Source organism: Apium graveolens, chromosome 6 (genome assembly GCF_009905375.1).
Source record: "Apium graveolens cultivar Ventura chromosome 6, ASM990537v1, whole genome shotgun sequence".
Lineage (NCBI taxonomy): Eukaryota > Viridiplantae > Streptophyta > Magnoliopsida > Apiales > Apiaceae > Apium > Apium graveolens.
In genome coordinates this window covers 94,135,184-94,151,626 of record NC_133652.1, presented here as the reverse complement: position 1 = coordinate 94,151,626, position 16,443 = coordinate 94,135,184, and the positions used below count along the sequence as shown (strand labels likewise).

At 33.5% G+C, this 16,443-nt stretch overlaps 3 protein-coding genes across 4 annotated transcripts; 2 read left to right on the top strand and 1 right to left on the bottom strand.

Annotated features, from left to right (window-relative positions):
* Positions 1-1,800: 1,800 nt before the first annotated feature.
* On the top strand, positions 1,801-8,799 carry LOC141666653 (uncharacterized). The gene is made up of 13 exons (XM_074472772.1): positions 1,801-2,214; positions 3,271-3,362; positions 3,475-3,494; positions 5,065-5,284; positions 5,374-5,469; positions 5,558-5,673; positions 5,771-5,851; positions 6,238-6,361; positions 6,816-6,865; positions 7,061-7,151; positions 7,800-7,835; positions 8,038-8,135; positions 8,385-8,799. Exons 1-13 carry the CDS (start codon positions 1,910-1,912, stop codon positions 8,499-8,501), a joined length of 1,446 nt encoding a protein of 481 aa, XP_074328873.1. The 5' UTR covers positions 1,801-1,909; the 3' UTR covers positions 8,502-8,799.
* A 500-nt stretch (positions 8,800-9,299) lies between these two features.
* On the top strand, positions 9,300-11,981 carry LOC141667209 (serine/threonine-protein kinase Aurora-3). The gene is made up of 6 exons (XM_074473611.1): positions 9,300-9,521; positions 9,605-9,847; positions 10,459-10,554; positions 11,011-11,225; positions 11,307-11,379; positions 11,487-11,981. Exons 1-6 carry the CDS (start codon positions 9,381-9,383, stop codon positions 11,586-11,588), a joined length of 870 nt encoding a protein of 289 aa, XP_074329712.1. The 5' UTR covers positions 9,300-9,380; the 3' UTR covers positions 11,589-11,981.
* A 231-nt stretch (positions 11,982-12,212) lies between these two features.
* Positions 12,213-15,911, bottom strand: LOC141667896 (growth-regulating factor 9-like). Of its 2 annotated transcripts, none has more exons than XM_074474536.1 (4): positions 15,636-15,911; positions 13,537-13,973; positions 13,261-13,415; positions 12,213-12,961 (listed from the first exon to the last, which is right to left on the bottom strand). In XM_074474536.1, exons 2-4 carry the CDS (start codon positions 13,950-13,952, stop codon positions 12,654-12,656), a joined length of 879 nt encoding a protein of 292 aa, XP_074330637.1. In that variant the 5' UTR covers positions 13,953-13,973; positions 15,636-15,911; the 3' UTR covers positions 12,213-12,653. The 2 variants fall into 2 exon arrangements, with proteins under 2 accessions (XP_074330637.1, XP_074330636.1); XM_074474535.1 differs by having other exon boundaries at positions 13,537-13,987; positions 15,636-15,910.
* Between the last annotated feature and the right edge of the window lie 532 nt (positions 15,912-16,443).

The following is a 16,443-nucleotide window of genomic DNA, read 5'->3' as shown; positions in this document are numbered from 1 at the left end:
ATAATATAGTATAAATATAACTTTTATTTGAATAATTCAAAATATTGAAAATAATTCAAAAATTTTGTACAATTTTATCTTGATCAATGAATATTGCTTATCTAAAAGAATTCTTTTTTAAAAGCTAGTTTTTTAAAGTGAAAAATGAAAAATAAATCGATTTAATATATCATCGTAGTTTTAACAAATCTTGTGAGATCTCAGATCAAATTTCGAATATTTTTAAAATCGGGATAAGTCCCAAAAATAAAAATGTGCTATGAGTGAAGTTAGTAATTTTAATATAAATAATCAATTGACTTGATCCTATAAAAACCTCAAACACATTAATTTATATTAACATAAGATATTAAAAAATTTCACTTTATTGGTAAGATATTCTCGCCGAGCTTTTAATTTAAATTTACTAAACGCTGAATGTGACGATGTTTTTCGAGTATTTTTTTGAATAATGGGCCAAGTTCTGATTTCAAATTCGAAATAAACTAAAATGAATTAACTCATTACAATTCGAACTTATTTAAATATTTAAAACCAATATAGATTATTTATATATAAGCGATTTTATTTTCAATATTTTCTTGAAAAATTATATGAGTCCATTTTAATTATTTTTATAATAAAAAATATGTTAAAATATATGAGATATATTTTCAAACTAAGAAAATGAATAATAAATAAGATAATAATCCATTTATGTACTATACCTAACTTTATACATGGAATTTAATTCATTAAAATTAACTGTACAAATATTCAAATAACTATCTTTTTTTGCGGAATTTAAGTAACTATCTTTAAAGTTGAATAAAATATGCATTTAGCACACTTACATATTATGTGTATGATATAAAGCACATGTGATAATATGATGTAGTGGTATGAGATTGTATATGTGAATGAAATATCTCAAGTTCGATTCCCACGAACAGATGTTTTATATAACTATTAAAAAGAGGGGTAATTTAGTCTTTTCGATGAGACTTTTTAATCTCACAATTTTATCCCATTGTTCTCCTATTATATTCGTTCATAAATTTTTTGAGTTCGATGACTTAATTACAAGTTCAGTTACAGTTGACACGCGAATTTGTCATTTCACCTTTCGTTAATAGAAGGTGAGTTTAACCCTTTAAGGGGTCGTTTGGTTCAGAAGTCGGTTGAAGTTTGGAATCAGGAATCGGGTTAGACTGGTATGGGGATGATGAATGATTCCTGATATTATGGGTTTGGTTCAGTGTTGGAATGAATCTGTTTTATTTTAAATATAATCGATATTTCAATTTTAATTCTAATATTATGTGCAAGTATACATTGTACATTGAAATTAAATTTTTACATAATTTACAAATGAAAATTTACAAAAAAAGTATATGATTAGTAAAATATAATTTAATGAATTAAATAATAATTTAATTTTTTTTAATAAATTAAATCTTACAAACTGTCATTAGATAAATATTATTATTATTTTATTTAAAATTAAATAATATATCAAATTTAAAATATGTGTACATAAATTATATTTAATTGTAAAAATAAAGATAAATAATAAAAATAAATCTAATACCTCACACCACTTCTCCATACCCACCTTCCCAAGGTATCAATCTAATTTCAAGTGGGTTTCAGATATGAGTTTCGGCCAATACAAATAATGAACCAAATATCATGTATGAGTTTAGAATGAACATAATACATCACCCATACCCAAATTTTCTAAAACAAACAACCCCGAGAGAATAAAAAAAAAAGATGAGTTTGTATTTTGTACGCTATGAATATGATTAGTGCTTTTTGTAAACTTGCAAACTCTTTCTTCCCGAATCAACTACATATACATACTGTAAAAAAAAAAAGACGACTGTATTTAAATGTATATAACGTAAGTATCCGTAAATAATGAGCAATGAGTTTTCTGAAACAACTGATCGATTCATTCTTCTCCGATCCTTCTTCTTCATCATCTTCACAACAATCTCCTAATTCTAGTAATACTACCAATAACAATTTAACTATGGACGGCGTCGTTTCGAACGAGCGCGCTGCGTATAAGCTTAAGGGCTACTTCGATTTGGCCAAATTAGAGATAGATAAGGCCGTTAGGGCTGAAGAATGGGGCTTACTAGACGACGCCGTTCTACATTACCAGAACGCTCACCGTATTTTGATCGAAGCTAGTTCCACTCCCGTGCCTTCGTATATTAGTTCCAGGTATGTTGTCTTCTTTTTTAATTTGTATGTATATGTTTTGGTGTCATTTTTAATGTTAATTCAGTTTAATTAGGTCAATTTGTTGCGTGTACACAAATTAGGGTTAATAAAGTTTTGATCTTTTCGTGTTTTAGGCAAGTTTTGTGCTCGTAAATGCGAATTGATTTTGATTAGGGTTAATAAAGGTTTAATCTTTTAGTTCATTAGTCTAGTTGTTGTTGTGATTTTTAGAGTAAGTTGAGTTGAAATAGGTCATTTCGGTACCCGAATTTTAGTTAGGGTTATAAGAGGTTTAATCTTAATGTGTATACTTAATTCTATAAGTTTTATATATTTTGGTGGAGAGAGGTTTAAAGATAAAAAGTGAATAAAATTCTTTAGAAGCTAATTAATTTTAAATAGTATGTTGGTGCAGTGTGCTTATTGCTAAAGTGAGTTCTAGTTGGCAATAATATAGGAAAATGGCTAACATTTTTGTCACTTTAAAAGCTTCACGTTTTTTTATACTCCAGTTTTTGCAAATTTACTTACATAAGATTACCGTTTTCTCAGTAAACAATCATTGTTGTAGCCTAAACAATGCTCACGCCAATTTCCTCCAAGAACCTGAACTCATAAAAGTTTGACAGGTAGTTTGTGTGAGATAAAGAGTAAAGTGTCTTATTTTTACTTGCATTATTACTTATTAGTATATGGGATGACAACTATAGTTTGGATAATCCCCCCAAATTATTGTTTTTCATTTCTGTATACCATGAATCATTGTTTTACAAATCTGTCCTGCATCACCACTCATGACATATAAGAACACAACACGCGGAATAAGATGAAGCCAACGAAATTTATTAAAAAAAGACCAGGATAAAACTAGCAGATATTTTTTTGTTAGGATTAGACTTCTCCACATCGAGGACTACACAATTATGTAGACTAGGTGTCTTCTGCAGTTCTGCTTCATAAGACAGCTAGTGTAGAATCATAAAACAAACTAATTAAGATAATTTGGACAACTAAGTGCTTCAACTTGTTCCCATTAATTTACGGTTTTTACCATAGCGAACAGGAGAAGGTGAAAACTTATCGTGAAAAAATATCAAAGTGGCAGGGGCAAGCTTCAGAAAGACTAGTCGTGCTAAGCCGACGAACAGGTTACCATTTTCCATTTTTGTTTAACCCTACTGTTGGATGGTCCCTTATTTGGGTAATATTTTAATTACATGCTAACTTTTCATTTGATGTTTTTTCTGATTTTAATATCAGGTGGCAAATCAATTAACAAGGTACGGATTGGTCCTATAATATTGTAAGTTTATTAAATTTCTGTTGTACAAGCCTTTTTTTGGGTGTTATTCCCTTGCTGAATAGAACCTTTAAACATTATTTTGTAAATTTTAGAAATGGGAAGCACCGAAATTACCTTGATTCCTGCCCGTGATTTTATTAAACAATTTCTAAATGCCAGTGCGCTACTGTTGTTTGGTTTCTGGCATAACATTACTTTAGCTTTTACAAACTAATTTTGACTTTTAAGATAGATGGAGTTACCAGCTTGTACTTAATGGAAGTGCTATGACTGTGCTTTTGTTTCATGTAACTTGCTGCCATAATTACTATCTAAAAGGCTTTATTTTATGAAAGGCACAAGAAACCATGTTTATTTTATTAGATTTCTATCAATGAGCTCGTATGCTGCTAGGAGCATTAAAAAATTCTACATTACCGAGTTTACTTCTTCCTCCTTTTTTAATAGATCTCTAAACTGTAAGTCCTCTTAGAGTAATGTAATTTTAGATACTCTCTTTATCCTTGCTTTAAAACTGAAGACTTCCCCCATAGGTTTGTTGATTCTCGTATGTCTCCCACTGTCCCACACCAATCTCAGTTTCTTATATAGCAAGCTTGTATTCTTTTGCTACATGATATCAAATGGTGTATACATAGTGATGCGGAGCGAGGAAACAAAATATTAATTCGTGTCAATTTTGTGTTATTAGTATTATGTATATTAGGGATGGCAATCGGGTCGGTCGAAACGGGTTTTGCAAAAACCAAACCCGGACCCGATTGTCATTGCCAAACCCGAACCCGAAAAAACCCGAATTATCAAACCCGAACTGATCGGGTTTTATTCGGGTTCGGGTTCGTAGATCTCTACCAAATTATACTTTAATTTTCACAAGTTTTTTGAAGGATTAATAGGATCTTATTCGAGCAAAGGGCTCATAGATCTAACGATATTGAAATTTTTGGATTGAATTAGATGATTCAGAGTAGGAAATGGATCTGAATTCTAAGGACGAAGTTGTGGGTTAAAAAATGCAACAATCTTGACCTAGAGTATACTTGTATCGAACCCTACTACTGATAACATGTTTAACGATAGTAATCCACTTATGTTGGACTTTAACGTAATAGTTTGTACAAAGTATAATCATTTTACTATTAATATTAGTAATATGTGATATCATAAATTATATTAATACTTTTAAGATATAAAATATTATTTATATATTAACACGGGTTTCGGTTCGGGTTCGGGTTGGAACGAAATGGATTTCGGGTTTTCGGGTCGGGTTCGAAACGGTATGCCTTAAACCTAAACCCGACCCGAAAAGAGTTCGGGTTTAAAAATCATACCCAAACCCGAACCGAAACCTGAAATATTCGGGTTCGGTAAAACCCGATTGGATCGGTACAGATCGGGTATTCATCGGTTCGGTACAAATTGCCATCCCTAATGCATATTTTATGGTTGCATGCATCTTCGGGCAATCCCTTGTAATATTAAATGATTTTTTGTTGTTATAAATTGTGATATAATATATTGCAACATAACACTTTCTACCTCAGGCGCAAATTGGAGCAGTTATACGAACAGCATCTAGTCCTAAAAAAGTAGCTTCACGAATTTCTTCTGGTCCAAGTGGACAGAATACTAGCATTAAAAGCGACACAAAGAAAGGCATAGCTCCAAAACCTGCGCAAGATAATGGTTATGATGGAAAATTGGTAGAAATGATAGAATCTGTGATCGTGGACAGAAGCCCTTCTGTCAAATGGGATGATATTGGTTACAAACTACAGCCTTTTAAATAAATTCTATTGTTACCGTGTATTAAATTATTTACTTCTACATTACATGGCATTTGTTGTTGACAGCTGGTCTTGAAAAGGCTAAGCAAACTTTACTGGAAATGGTGGTCCTACCTACGAAGAGAAAAGACATATTTACTGGCCTTCGTAGGACATCCAGAGGTGGTATCTCAACGATTTTAAAGTTTCATATCTCTACATTAGTTCTTGGAGAATAAATTAGTCGCTTACTCCTGTTTCTATTGGTTAGGTTTGCTTCTCTTTGGTCCACCCGGTACTGGGAAGACCATGTTGGCCAAGGCAGTTGCATCAGAATCAGAAGCTACCTTTTTCAATGTTTCTGCATCATCACTTACTTCAAAGTGGGTATGTCTTTGGCCTTACTACAGTTATTGCATGGGCATGTTCTATTGCCCCTTTTGTTTTTTAGATATGTAATATTCTAATTTCCGAACTTGAACAGGTGGGAGAGGGTGAAAAGCTTGTTCGGACACTTTTCATGGTTGCGATTTCCAAGAAGCCATCTGTCATATTTATTGATGAAGTACGGAACTGCCTCTAAGTTTGATTGTGGTTGCTTTTAGCAGTACACTGCTCACCTCTGTCCTTGGATTTTCTTTGCTACTACTTGTTCCCTCCATGTTACTTTGATCCTTTTTCTGTGTCTCAATAAGTCTGCCCTCTGCTGCTACCAAATTATGATTACCCCTGGTTCTGTTCATTTGTGTTTAGCCAAAGATGTCAATAGTGTGTTGTTAGAAAGTTTTGAAACTTTGACAGGTTAATAGTATTATGTTCCTTCCATATTACTCTGATCCTAATTGCCTTTTATTTGTGTCAGTCTGCTGCTGAATTCTGACTGTATATCTTGCCCCTGATTCTATATATGTGCTTTCTCACTTACACAAGATTGTATATTTACCCTAACAGATTGATAGTATTATGTCAACAAGAACATCCAGTGAGAATGAAGCAAGCAGAAGACTGAAGTCGGAGTTTTTAGTTCAATTTGATGGGGTGACCTCAAATTCTGATGATCTAGTAATTGTTATTGGTAAGGTTCATATTCGATTAGTAATGCCTCGTCCTAATGTTGATGTCATGATATTCAGTATCTCAATTTATTATGTTCCAGATGCGAATCATTAGATGTAAATTGTCAGAAACTATCAAAAGAAAAAAAGATGTCAACTGTCAGATGGTTTTAAGCACAGCTTCTTAGCGGATATTTTTGTGTTTTCTTCCTTTAACTCCTAAAAGCATACTCTCCTTAACTAGTTTTTGCTTTTTCTATCATTCCTTTTACCCACTTATTTTGTCAGTATTCTTTGGATTTGTTCTCATTATAAAGGAAATTAGTTCGCAGAAGGAACTATGTGGCCTTTTACCTAGGCATGTGAATGCAGCAGCATTCCATGTATTAGGGATTTCAGCATTTAACAATGAACTCATTTAATTTATCAGTACATTACCTTTTGTCAGAGTAAAGTTTGTTAACCTATGTGCAGGTGCAACTAATAAACCTCAGGAATTGGATGATGCAGTGCTGAGGAGATTGGTAAGTATGTCAATGTTTGTGTAGCATTTGAGGTGGATATATGAACAATTTATTGCCTAGTACTTGCTACAGTCACTTAAATGATTTGGACCTTGTTACAAAGTATATATTACACTCATTTTACAGTTAAGTTGAAATGATTTTTTTTTGCAATCAGTTTCTGACCCTGTTTAAAAGTATTTATTCTTCAACCAGGTAAAAAGAATCTACATTCCTTTGCCTGATGCAAATGTTCGAAGAATTCTTTTCAAACACAAGCTGAAAGGTCAAGCATTTTCTTTGCCCGGTAAGTTGTGCTGCATGCATGTCTACATTATATTGAATCTATCATCATGAAATTTCTATTTTGCACTAGAGAATGACATGCAGCCATAATCAGTCCATATTATCTACTAGACCTTTTGTTGTGCTGGCAATCATTGAATAATACAAGTTTGATGTATTTAATTTAAGGAGATTATGAAGATGAAGTAGGCCATTAAAGAGATTATAATAAAAACTTGAAGACCCCCTCCCCTTTCTCCTTTTGCAGCCGCGAGTTAAAAAATAAAGTGAAAGCAATAACCAAGGGTTCTATGTTCATGAAAAGTTGATGTGCAGATTTAGTGTTGCTTTTAAGTTTTACCATTGTAAATATTCATCTTGCAGTGTTCGTGATGATGTAATAAAACTGTCAATGTCTATGTATAGGATTACCTTAAGTCACCATTGATCATGTTTTCCTTTCTCGAGTATTCTTAGTACATAGGTTGGGTTTGTCAGTGTAGTGTGCAAATAATATTTTTAAGTGCAGATCTTTTCTCTAGGTATCATAATTATTATTGCTTCTATTGAGGTTTGCCTCTAGAGGACACCTTATTGGAAGTTTGCCTTTAAATCCTCTGCTAGTCTGTACTAGAATTCTATTAAATGTTGCTCTTGTTTCTTGCATCAGGTGGAGACCTAGAGAGACTTGTCAGAGAGACAGAAGGTAAGATGGTTTTGAAATGAACTACGTATTGTGTTGCAATTATCAAAGAAAGAACATGATTTGTTGAATCTTCATTTATCACATCTTAATCGTACGTGCACCACATGGATTGCATGACTAGCACAATAGTAGTAAATTATTGAATTTGTTTAGCCAAATGCATGTCACGTGCTTTATTTTGGTCGTTATTGCTCTGTTGTAGGGTATTCCGGAAGTGATTTGCAAGCCTTATGTCAGGAAGCTGCGATGATGCCAATCAGAGAGCTTGGATCAAAGATTCTTACTATCAAAGCAAACCAGGTATTCCTTTTGATTGCTTTTTAAATATTTTTTTAAAAATATTTTTGCTATTTTATTTTATTTTGCTGCTTTTCAATCATATTATAGTAGATATGCATTTGATTTCCCCTTTTTTCTTCCTTAAGTGGAAGTATTGCATCATGCTCATCTGAGACCGCGTCAATTGTCATCTATCATCATTATATGCTACGTTGTAGAACTCGATTTCTCAGCATTCAAAAAAAAATTCCTGTGATTTTAATTGATCAGGTGAGAAGCCTAAAGTACTCAGATTTTGAGAGTGCCATGACTGTTATAAGACCTAGCCTTCAGAAAAGCAAGTGGGAAGAGCTCGAACAATGGAACAAGACCTACGGATCTAACTAAGAGCATTGATAAAGTTATAAAATAATTACAGGTATTATTCGTGCAAAAGCAATGAAGCAAACATGGTAATGGGCGAAAAGATGCATTTTACAGTTAATGGGCAAATTTTTGCTCATAGTAGCTTTAGCCTTGTATAGGACTTAAGCTTTTGTATGCATGTACGTGAAATATGAAACGATGTAAATATGACAGCATTATCAGTGGCTTATGGTTGTAAACACAGAGTGCAGAACAAAGTGAAAAGCGAACATCAAATTATTTGTGCTATGGAAAGAATCAACTAATCAATTGAAATGCATCCAACTATGTAAAGATTGTAGAGGCATGTGGCTTTTCTGTAAACCAAGACATTTTATTTTGAAACGGTGTCTATTCATTTCAATTATTGATTATATATTGCGAGGTATAATACAAGCGAGTCACTTTAATATACAATGTTGCTCGGAATTTATAATGTTCAATTCAAGCTACATGGGCTTAAGAACATCCGTACAATTCAAGAGAATATGCAGCGAAGATTATCATTTAACTACTACTAGCATATAGCTCCTCACTTGGTCAAATTGAAATAAAATTTGCAACGTAACTCGAGAGATAGGCATACATCTGTGGCGGCGGAGCTACACTCAGACCGAGCACATGCCTCGGCCCACCCTGAAATTCGGGTTAACAAAAATTTAGTAATTAGAACTTGTAAGTATAACAAAAAAATATTTAATTTAGTAAAAAAGAAATTATTTAGGAAAAAAATGACACATCAAAATCGAAAACAATTATTTTTTTTAAAAAAGGATGTGTTTTAAGGCGGTTTAGTCAGATTCAAAAATAACAAGTCCCTCTCAACTCAAGTCTGTCATCCCTGATTTTGAAAAAATTGAAATGAGCTTTTCGGAAAGTACTCAAAACCACAACCAACAATCTTCATCTCCGTCACGCAAATGGTCGATGGACGATTTCGAGATCGGCAAGCCTCTCGGTAAAGGTAAATTCGGCCGCGTCTATCTCGCCCGTGAAATTAAGGTATATTTATTTAAACACTTTTTTTCTGTTTTTTTTAGTGAATTGGAATTTTAATTAGGGTTTGTGATTGTGATTGTTGATAGAGCAAGTATATAGTGGCGTTGAAGGTGATTTTCAAGCAGCAGGTTGAAAAGTACAGGTTGAGTCATCAGCTTAAGAGAGAGATGGAGATTCAGATGAGTCTTAATCATCCTAATGTTCTTCGACTTTACGGTTGGTTTCATGATGATGAGAGGATTTGTTTGATTTTGGAGTATGCTCATCGAGGTGAACTTTATGGCGAGCTTCGTAGAACTGGCTCTCTCTCTGAGAAACAGGCTGCCACTGTAATTTCCCCTCTCTCTCTCCCCCTCCCTCCCCTTCTCTATGTATATGTTTCTACATTTTAGTTTCTTGCAGGACACATTTTAGGTATTATTGTTTTGATGATTGTTGTGTTCGAGGTGAATTTAAGTTTTGTGTAGCAAAGTTTGATTCGACTGTTATGTATGTTCTGTTTGGATACATTTAGGTATTTTGTTGATCATTCGAAATTTAGTTTGTTACCAAGTTAGGTTCATATGATAGTTTAGTCACTTGCTCAGATGGATGTTATGTATTGTGTTGATGATTCTTGTATTGAAATGATTTTAACTTGTTCATTGTGGAGTTGGAGCAACGTTTGATTTAAGTGATTGTTTGTATTCACTTGCTTGGAGACACATTTTAGGTATTATATTAAGTTTTGTGATGTTGTATGTTTCGAAATTTTTAGCAGAGTTTAATTTAAGTGTTTCTAGACGCTTGATGTTATCTTACTTCTCTACTTTGTAAATATTGTGATGTTTTTTACTAGGGCTTTTGAGTTTTGTGCACGACCTTTTTGTTGGTTCAGTTTTAGGTTGAAAATGCTTTTAATCAAGTGTTATTTTTACCTTTGGTGGTTGTGTAATTGTAGTATATTGCAAGCCTTACTCAAGCATTGGCATATTGTCATCAGAAGGATGTGATTCATAGGGATATCAAGCCAGAAAATTTGCTACTAGATCACGAGGTATGTTGCACAGATATCTTCAACTGTGAATTCTAATGTATACCATCTGATTGGAGAAGTTACAAATTAATCTCATCTAATCTAATTTGATTTATGTTGACTGGCAACTAACATACTCACAAGTCGCACCTATCTATTTTTACTTTCTTTTTATATGGAAAGTAAATGGTATGACTTTCCCAGTATTTTCTCACTCGGAAGTAGGGTATGGTGAGAGGTTAAAATGTACACACTATGCCCCACTCCCCAAGAACAGAGTTGATGTTTCCGTAACTAGCTCCACTTATGGTACGGGTTAATTATCCTTGCCAGATTACATGACTTTCTTGAATTTGCCATAAAAGCTTCTTCAAAAGAAATATATAGTTTTATTAGAATGGTCAAGATCTCAATGTTATTATTTTCCTCACTGATGTATAACTTGAAGAGTTTGTAATACTCTTATGACAAATACAGGGTCGACTAAAGATTGCAGATTTTGGATGGTCTGTACAGTCAAAAAGCAAGAGAAACACCATGTGTGGAACATTGGACTATTTAGCACCAGAGATGGTTGAGAACAGAGCCCATGATTATGCAGTTGATAACTGGACATTAGGTGTCCTATGTTATGAGTTTTTGTATGGCAATCCTCCTTTTGAAGCAGAGACACAGAAAGACACATTTAGAAGGTACATATCTATCATATATTGGTTCGTATTGTGCGTTTATATTATTAGTTGGATCTTATTAGATATAAACATCGTAAACAGGATTATGAAGATCGATCTTATGTTCCCTCCCTCACCTCGTGTGTCTACAGAAGCAAAAGATCTCATTAGCCGGGTACGTTTTTTCATCAGCTAGATTCATTTGTTTGTTAATGAGAAGGATAGTGATGAATGAAAATTTACTGTTCCCTTGCCAATAATGCTACTGTAAACATTCTGTAGCTTCTAGTGAGGGACTCTTCTAAAAGGCTCTCTCTTCAGAAGATCATCAAACACCCTTGGATAGTCAAGAATGCTGATCCCAGTGGTAGCTGCTCAGTGTAACAAATTTCGGTTCTGAGTGACTCTTAGCAATCAGCACAGATTTAACTTGACTTTAATTGTAATCTACTGATTTAAAATGAATATCAGGCATTCTGTTTGGTTACGATGACTTCTCCTAATGGTTTGTCTACAATGAAAAAGATGCTTATATTTCAGCTCAGACGAAAGTATTTTGTACTCCGTTACTTTCTCTGTCTACAGATATTATCATATTTCTGTCTTACATTCCTGTGCTACTAGAATGTTGAAGAGGACGAGAGTATTGAGGCAGCTCCAATTTCACCCATGTTTGTAAAATACAATTTTGTGGTTTTTGCAATTGTGTAGGCTTTCTGTACTTCAAGTAAATCCCTTGGTCTTTTGATACCTAGACGCTAGAGTCAATTTGTTCAAGATCAACTTCCGAATTTGTCAAGCTTCAGGCTAGTTGTATATTGAATCAATCTAGTATTATATGATTATTAAAAAAAGATGGTTTTATAAAAAATATATCAAAAATAATATTTTAAAAAATATTTAGGTATATATGGTTGAATTAATAAAAGATGGATTATAAAAATAAAAATTGTTGTAGTATGTAACCGACCCCTAGCATTCACGAAAATAATTATATACATGCAGGTATGTAGCATCAATAATCATGCAATTATGTGAAGTCCACTCCAAAATGTAAGATACTGAGTTTGATGCCCAAGTGATCGTACTAGTACAAAAGTCTCAGGTGACTGTTTGACAGAACAGCATAGAGCATACAGTTATGGTTCAAGTAGCTCAGCATATAGTTTACAAGCTCAGAGAGTTGAGCTTTAAGTTAAGCCTTTTTACGAATTTGCCTTTGCAAGATTCTAATAGCATCTTCTTTTAGACCCTTCAGAATGCCAAGTCACACACACCGTTACAGCCAAGAAGTCACGTGCTAATACTATATTGCACCAAAAAGTTCTCCACTCCGTCCAATTAAAACAACATTTGCAACAGAACTTGTGACCCAGGCCTACGTCGAGGAAATATAGCCAAAAGGGGAAGACACTGGTACTTCCGTCTGTTCCCATGAGAATAGTGGCATCACTTGCTGCCACTAGTTGAACTTTCTACATCGATAACTGTAGTTGGACATTTAGCATGTAAGATGGAAAGATCTGTATTCAAGTTGGTATGATCATTTTTCAGTGTAACAAGAGTTGCAGCAATTGCAATTTCAGACGATGACCTGCATCTTTTTGTCCCTCTATTTATGTGGCTACCACAATACTTCTTCTGTGGCATAGCTTCTTTGCTACACCGCCATCTTTTGCCATCGGTTCTCTTGCATCTTTGTGGCTCCTCCACTGTGATACCACCATTTTTGCAGACTGCGTTACTGTTGACTACAACTGGGACAGGAAGTAAAAAAGAAAAATATGGCAACTTCAAATCACATTCTGAAACAAGTCAAAAGTTGAATTGGTTCCGGAATTAATTTATTATAGCTATAGACCTAGGCCAGACATGCAAGTATTGGTAGCAAGTTATAATGTAGAAAATATTAATATACACATTAACTAAGGTGCTTTAGACGAAATTTTAATCTCTCCGTGATGGATGGTATCTAAGTTCATTTTGAAAATATTCAATATTTTTCCAAAGCTACTGCAACATTAGAATATAAATACTCTTTAAATTTCAGGCTTACCAGTATCATCATAAACAATATTCTTCACGGAGCTGTTAGGCTCTGGAGCCACCAAACAACCATGCTTGTCACCATTTGTGCTGTCTTCCTTGTTTTTAACTTTTATGTGATCAGCGCCAGAATCCCCACCATCAAGGCGGTCACTACTTTCTCGGCTGCAAACAAAAACAGTGTCAGGTTTTTGCAATTTAGTGGTGGTAATCATAGGAACATATTCATATATACACTATCACTGATACTATTATAATTGTAATGCAGGCATTGATGGTAAATGACCTGGAACATTCATCATTCTTTACACAAGTGTTGGTCAGTTTACTTTTATCATCGGCAAGAGAAGTGGTGATAGTAGTTGCAGTGTTAGTTAAATCTTTGCTTCTACTGGGAGATGGATTCTTGTTTTGATGACTCTCGGGGATGGGAGTGGAAAACTTGGCACTTGTATCAGAAAGGTTATGAGACTTGATCTTTTGACTGGTCTTTACCGAACAAGTACTTGTGGGTGTATGAGAATTGGAACAAGTTCCCGTTTGTAAATTAGACTGTAAAGTAACTTCAGAAGCTTGCACACGCTTTCTTGGACGGCCTCTGTGCATGTGCCCCTCACAGTACTTGTTACCAGGAACCACATCTTTACGGCACCTCCACAGTTTTCCATCAGTCCTTCTACATCTCCCTGTATCAGGACCCATCAAGCTCTTCTAATTGATTTCCTGAGGACAGATGTCTATGACATAATTAATTAGATATTAAGTCTACTAAATATACTTCCAATATATTAAGAACTGAACAAGACACTCATTTTAAATGCAATAACTACATTAATTGTTGAAATACTTTCCGCTAATCTACTTCATTTGCCGTTCATTGATAGTTAAATGTTTCACTTAGGCAGACTCACTGAAAAACAAAATATTACTTTGAATAGTTTCTACAGGTTTAATACCGTCAAGTCCATCATCACTACCTGCAGCTCCATCAATATTCCTAGAAATTGTAAATATGAAACTTTGATCCTTAGGCTTCTTCTAAACCTTCTTCTTAAACAGAAGATGAAGATCGAGAGGAGGAGAGGGCATTACCATTTGCCTCATCTTATATACTACACTATATATCACCAAACCTTATCATTCTCAGAAAATCAAAATACTTTCAACAATTTAGCTAAATATACAGTATTTGTGAAAAAATCATAATTTTTTGTTGGGTCATTGCACCACTAAAGTCTTATCTCTTATGAGCAAAACCAAACCAAAAACCGAAACCGAACAAAACTGAACAAAACCGCACCATTAAAAACCGAACCAATTAATAACCAAACCGAATAAAAACCGAACCGATAATATGGTTGCGGTTTGGTTTTAATATTTTTTAACCTGAATACAAAACGAACTGAACCGAATTAAATTAATTATATATATATATATATTAATATATATATATATTTAAATAAGATTAATAATATTTTAATTTTGATTTATAATTTTCGTGGTGCTATCTGCTTTAGAGTTAAACAATTCTGTTGTTGTTTCAGCTTTGACTACTGAATTAACCAAGGACAACTTGCTGGTTGTTATTCATTATTTTATAGAATTATATACTGCTGTAATTCATCTGGTATGAGATTGTTCAAGTTTACACTTCATACCCAGTCTCAGTAACTCAGATTGTTTTTAAATGGTATTCTATAGCATAAGTAATTGTCTGGGTTGCTTGCTCTGTGTTTTTATCCCCCATTCTGACTATTTGCCAATCTAGTTTCTAATGTCCGTACTCAGTAGCTATTTGTTAATCTGGAAAAAGTATATTTAATTTAATTTGGTTTTAAAACCGAAACCACACCGTCCCATAACTAAAAACCTAAACCACACCAACGGTGTTTGGTTCTGTTTTGGTTTTTAAATTTCGAACCGAAAGAATTGGTTACAGTTTGGTTTTCGGTCGAAACGGAACCAAACCGAACCACGCTCATCCCTAATTAATTATGAAACCAGGTAAAAGAAATGATAAAATTAGCCCTTAGCCACAGCCAGACAGGGTTCATTATAGGACTACCATTTTGGATAGTTGGTAACACTGTCAGCAGCCAGTGAACTATAAAGCGGCCACTGATAGATAAATCAATTCAAATGGATTATGCATCTCTATAGCCCTGATAAACAAAATTCAGAAATATACATATATAAACATAAAATTACTAAACATGACCTATAATATACTACTATTCTCTTAGCTATAAACCAAATTACCAAAAACCCATAACATAAATTTCTATGGAATAAGAAAGATAAACAAAAGGGTAAAAAATGAAAAGCATAAAACTACATATTGTCCAGAAAAATACTTAAAACAAGAGAAGTGGCTGCGAATCTCACCACCAACAGAGCCAGAAACTGAGATAACAGCACTCTCCAAGCAGCTATATGTAGTTAAGGAATAAGGATAAGAAGTTGTTTGGCTTGGCAGCTTCAATTTTCACATAAGTTGCTTCTTGAAACTCATCTGCACAAATCTCAGAGCCAATTGATATTCCTGGTCACAAACTCCACCCTTTCTTTGTTTCTTGCAATAAAAATCACATCTTTATTGTAAAAAAAAAGATAAAAGGTTTACATACATCCTTATTGTAAATTAACGGTGTCAGATGTTTTGCCAGTAATAAAGGACAGTGCAATGAAGTAACTGATGCCCCAATTATTTATCATATTAATATCACATTGAACTGTGTAAAATTTACTACTAAGTTGGTTCAAGTAAATTCTGTATATCACTTTTTAGCAGCTTTCTGAATTTAAAGTATAATTTAATTATATTTTTTATGCATAAAGATTTTATGTATAAATTTTTATTAAAAAATAAATAAATAAATATGAAATTATATTTTATAAAAATTTTAAAATACATATAAATAATAAATATATCGAAATCAACAGGACAAAAAGAGTATTTGAAAATCAGTTAAAATAACACAATTTTTTTAATTACAATTATCACGGCTGGCTGTCATGCAGCTGCAGAAGTGTGGGTTCTACTTTATTGTATACATACAGATACAAAGGACAAATGTTGTTAGTGGAGTCCACTATAGAGAGCCGAGGGTGACAGACCATTTCCGACCCAATTTTGAAAATATATTTTTACACCATAAAACTGGTAGAATTCATATTTAATTTGACGAGACTA

Bases quoted from the DNA above. Each gene is read 5' to 3' on its own strand.
- LOC141667209 (XM_074473611.1), top strand. From the start codon at position 9,381: ATGAGCTTTTCGGAAAGTACTCAAAACCACAACCAACAATCTTCATCT. The intron at 9,848-10,458 runs GTAATTTCCCCT...GTGTAATTGTAG, and splicing joins CTGAGAAACAGGCTGCCACT to TATATTGCAAGCCTTACTCA. The intron at 11,226-11,306 runs GTACATATCTAT...CATCGTAAACAG, and splicing joins CAGAAAGACACATTTAGAAG to GATTATGAAGATCGATCTTA.
- LOC141666653 (XM_074472772.1), top strand. From the start codon at position 1,910: ATGAGTTTTCTGAAACAACTGATCGATTCATTCTTCTCCGATCCTTCT. The intron at 2,215-3,270 runs GTATGTTGTCTT...TTTTTACCATAG, and splicing joins CCTTCGTATATTAGTTCCAG to CGAACAGGAGAAGGTGAAAA. The intron at 7,836-8,037 runs GTAAGATGGTTT...GCTCTGTTGTAG, and splicing joins ACTTGTCAGAGAGACAGAAG to GGTATTCCGGAAGTGATTTG.
- LOC141667896 (XM_074474536.1), bottom strand. From the start codon at position 13,952: ATGGGTCCTGATACAGGGAGATGTAGAAGGACTGATGGAAAACTGTGG. The intron at 13,416-13,536 runs GTCATTTACCAT...TTTTGTTTGCAG, and splicing joins AAGAATGATGAATGTTCCAG to CCGAGAAAGTAGTGACCGCC. The intron at 12,962-13,260 runs GTAAGCCTGAAA...TTCCTGTCCCAG, and splicing joins TATTGTTTATGATGATACTG to TTGTAGTCAACAGTAACGCA.